The 4,390-nt window shown below is 34.0% G+C and overlaps 1 protein-coding gene across 1 annotated transcript in view; it reads right to left on the bottom strand.

The window, feature by feature from the left end:
- Nucleotides 1–943: 943 nt before the first annotated feature.
- LOC100946492 (disintegrin and metalloproteinase domain-containing protein 32-like) overlaps nucleotides 944–4,390 on the bottom strand; it is a gene marked incomplete at its 3' end in the record, with an annotated part of 182,841 nt that continues 179,394 nt past the window's right edge. The window contains exon 10 of the mRNA XM_012813948.1: nucleotides 944–1,121. Within this exon, the coding sequence (XP_012669402.1) occupies nucleotides 944–1,121 (178 nt within the window). The remainder of the gene's footprint in view (nucleotides 1,122–4,390) is intronic.

The raw sequence follows: 4,390 nt of genomic DNA, 5'->3' as shown, positions 1-4,390 counted from the left end.
GCTTCCCTATCAATTATGAAAATCACCTTCAATATCAACACAGATTTTCTCACCATATAACTGATCATTGTCAATCAATATCCTAAAGCAGTGGTCCCCAGTCTTTTTAGCACTAAAAACCAGTTTCATGAAAGACGATGTGTCCATGGACCAGTGAGAGGGATGGGGATAGTGGTTTGGAGATGATTCATGTATATTACTTTTATTGTGTACTTTATTTCTATTATTATTACATTATAATATATAATGAAATACAACTCACCATAATGCAGAATCACCAGAAGTCCTGAGCTTGTTTTCCTGTAACTAGCAGTTCACATCCTGTATTTGCAGCTACTCCCCAGTGCTAGCATCACCACCTCAGATACACCTTAGATCATCAGGCAGTATATTCTCAGGAGAGCAATTTAGTTCTCTTGCCTGCACAGTTTATGGGAGAGTTCATATTCCTGTGAGAATATAATGCTGTCCCTCATCTAAAAGAAGGCAGAGATCCTGCAGAAGCAGAAACTCTAGAAATGGGGAGTGGCTGTAAATACAGACAAAGCTTTGCTTGTTAACCTCACTCATTTGGGGACCACAACTATAAAGGACATGTGATTGGTTGCTAACACACTAATCTTCAATAAGATAATTATAAAGATCCAAAAGTTATGCAGAGATTCAGAAAGAACTTATATATTTATTCCAGAACTCAAAAGCTTATTCTGGGCTCCTTTCTTTCCCCCATCATCAATAATTATTTTATAGTACATTCTAAACATGTTCAAAACTCTCCCACCCATAAAACCTAGACAAAATTTTCTAATATGTATTTCAACTTGATTTTACTTACTCTCAATATTCTTCATAGTACTTGGTCGTATTTGAAATATGTAACATTTATGAAAAAGATGAAGATAAATTAACAAATTTATCAATCAATTTCCTGGTTATCACTTACTTCTGGAGTTCCACAATCACAGGCTTCATCTCCATCCACTACACCATTGCCACAGACAGATCCTCCACCATCCTGCAGTTGTGGCTTATTCTGAAGACATCTGGCACCCACATTTGAAACAAAATGTTTAAAATCATTCAAACTGCAAGTGCTGAAAGTCTTCATGCCACTGGATTGCCTAAAGATGAATTCATAAAATATCATTAGCAGTGTACCTTTGCACATACAATTCTATATCATATAAATTGATTTCAAAATGTAAAGTTTATTTTTTTTGAGGCAGAGTCTCACTCCATTGCCCAAGCTAGAATATGCAGGGTGTGATCGTAACTCACTACAGCCACCAACTCCTGGCCTCAGCAATCCTCCTACCTCAGCCTCTCAAGTAGCAGGCATTATAGGCATGTGCCAAGATGACTGCTAATTTTAATTTTTTTTAATGTTTTGTAGAGGCAGCACCTCTCTATGTTGACTAGGTTGGTCTAGAACTCCAGGCCTTAAGCAATCCTCCTTTCCTGGCCTTCCAAACTGCTAGGAATATAAGTGTAAACCAGAGTGCGCAGCCCCAAAATGTTACATTCAAGAGGCAATAATAAATGTTCTTAATACATGCTTAGAGGTGAAAATCACTATTGAGGAAGTTATGTGACTTTGTTCACTGGAGTACATGTCCTTATGAAAACAAAATTAAGTATTAAAAAAAAATTTAAGAATAGGTAAAGTCAAACAAACATTGCTCCAAAGAAAAATGCCCAATTAACAACAAATTTTATTAAAGAAATAACAGTGTGTTTATTCATAAGAATCCTCAAAGATTTCAGGGAAAATATGCTTATCAAGATTTTATATAATTATGTCCATATATCACTAATAAAAATAACTTCAGAGGATATTTCTATAGGATGAGTCAATATCAATATGTAGTAAAAATGTATAAGGCAAAAAGGAAATTTATACACTATATACATAATGTTATTGACAATAACATATAATTATATGACATTTATTGATCACCTATTATACACCATATATATATATACATATTTGTTTACTTAATCCTCACCAAAAACTAAAGAGGTTAGTATTCTATCATTTTATATAAATTTAACTAAATTTCAAATCCTCAAAACTAGTTAGCTTGCAAATTGGCAGGATGAACATTCACATAGTTATTTCTTGAATTGTATAAACATAATGTTCTGACATATGTATATTTGTTGAAATGATTAAATCCAGGTAATTAAAATATCCTTCACCTTATATATCTTTTTAGCAATATCAGTACATTAATATTAACTTTTGTTATCATGCTATAGAAATTCAAAACAACCAAGATATGAAATCAATATATAAATTGGCAAACAAAAATGTGGTATAAGGCCAGGTGCAGTGGCTCACATCTATAATCCTAGCACTCTGGGAGGCCAAGGCTAGTAGATTGCTTGGGCTTACAGGTTTGAGACCAGCCTGAGCAAGAGCAAGACCTGTCTCTAAAAATAGCCCAGCATTGTGGCTGGTGCCTGTAGTCCCACCTACTTGAGAGTCTAAGGCAAAAGAGTAACTTAAGCCCAAGAGTTTGAGGTTGCTATAAACTAGGATGCCACAGCACTCTACTGAGGGCAACAAAGTGAGACTCTGTCTCAAAAAAAATGTGGTATATAAACACAAAAGAATAATATTCAATCTTTTTTTAAAAATTCTGTTATTTGCAACAACATGGATGAAATTAAAGACTAAAATCCTCAACAAAATAAGCCAGACACACAAAAAAAAATACCATATGATGCCAATGACATGTAGAATACAATAAATTTGAACTTACAGAAGTAGAGAATAGAACAGTTGGTACCATGGGCTGGGCCATGGGAATAGGAGTGAGAAGATGTCAGTCACAAACAGTTATTTGATCTCAAATTCAGGTACTGTTCACCAAAAAATTCATGCTTAAAAATCATGTAACTAAATAAAATATTTCCTATTGTGCATTAATTAATATTTTACTGTAAATGATAAATTTTTCTGACTTTATCATCAAAATTGAAAAGTGAAGAAAAAATTTAATTAAAAAACCTATGATAAGGCTGGGCACGGTGGCTACACACTTGTAATCCTAACACTCTGAGAGGTGGAGGTGGGTGGATTGCCTGAGCTTAAGGGCTAGAGATCAGCCCAAGCCAGAGCAAGACCTCATCTCTAAAAAAAAGAAAAATAGCCAGGCATTGTGGCAGGTGCCTCTAGTCCCAGCTACTCAAGAGGCTAGGCCAAAAAAAAAAAAAAAAATAGCTTGAGCTCAAGAGTTTGAGGTTGCTGTGAAATACGATGCCATGGCACTCTACTGAGGTTGACAAAGTGAGACTGTGTCTCAAAAAAAAAAAACAACTATATGATATTTTGACTCTGGGAACTATTTATCCTGGATGTAATTTACATAATGATATACTATACTATCTATGTATGGACTAATTTATATGTGGCTATTGTTTCAAGTGACCAGTTTAACAATGCTCCTGTAATTCTAAAATAAAAACAAAAAAAGGATGAAATAGATCATCTCCATTATATATAATCACTTTTTATCCATATTTTTGTTGGCCATAATGGTAGCGCTTAACTTAAAACATATGATCCCAAAGTTTATTTGGAATCAATAATCTGCACTATTTTCATTTGTTTGAGATTTTGTACTTTGGATTCGAATCCTAGGTTAGTTTTCTTCAAAAATTATATTATAAAAACTTTTCATGAAAACCATGATATAAGATCTAGATTTAAAGAACAGAGAAATAAAGTGATAAAAGGGGGTTATGGGAAAGAATATCATTCTCCACTTTCTTTTCTGAACTTGGGGCTAGCACCAGACAAAATTTTAAAAGAGGAAAAGTTTATCTTTTATACTACCTCATTTTCCTTTCAGGTTTATTCTCTATTCTACACATTTTTCCCCCAAAATATATGTTCTCCTTGTACTTGTGTATGCATATATCAGCATTTAATACCCTCAAAGCTTTTCTCTACTCCTCAAATAATAGGAGATAAATAATATATTATTATTTTTTTATTGTTAGGGAATCATTGTGAGTACAAAGAACTAGGTTACACTGTTTGCATTTCCTGGAAAAGTCCCTCTAATAATAGTGTCCCATACCAAGAGGTGTGTCACACACCCACACCGTGGCCCCACATTCTCCTCCCTTTTTCCTTCTCTCACTTCCCCCATTCCCCACCCTCCACCATGTACTAGCATCAATTGTCTTCATATCAGAATTGAGTACATTGGATTCTTGCTTCTCCATTTTTTTTTCTTTTTTTTTTTTTATTGAATGGTAACTGTGTACATTGATGCACTTTGGGGGTACATAGCCTTCATGTAACTTTCTTAGTTATTGTGTTAAAACATTCATATTCTACTCATAAAAAGATTCACTTGTACCCTTGTAAGATGAACCA

This window comes from Otolemur garnettii, unplaced genomic scaffold (assembly GCF_000181295.1).
Source record: "Otolemur garnettii isolate 467f Iridium unplaced genomic scaffold, OtoGar3 scaffold00367, whole genome shotgun sequence".
In the NCBI taxonomy this organism is placed as follows: Eukaryota; Metazoa; Chordata; class Mammalia; order Primates; family Galagidae; genus Otolemur; species Otolemur garnettii.
This window is presented reverse-complemented; position numbering and strand designations above follow the sequence as displayed.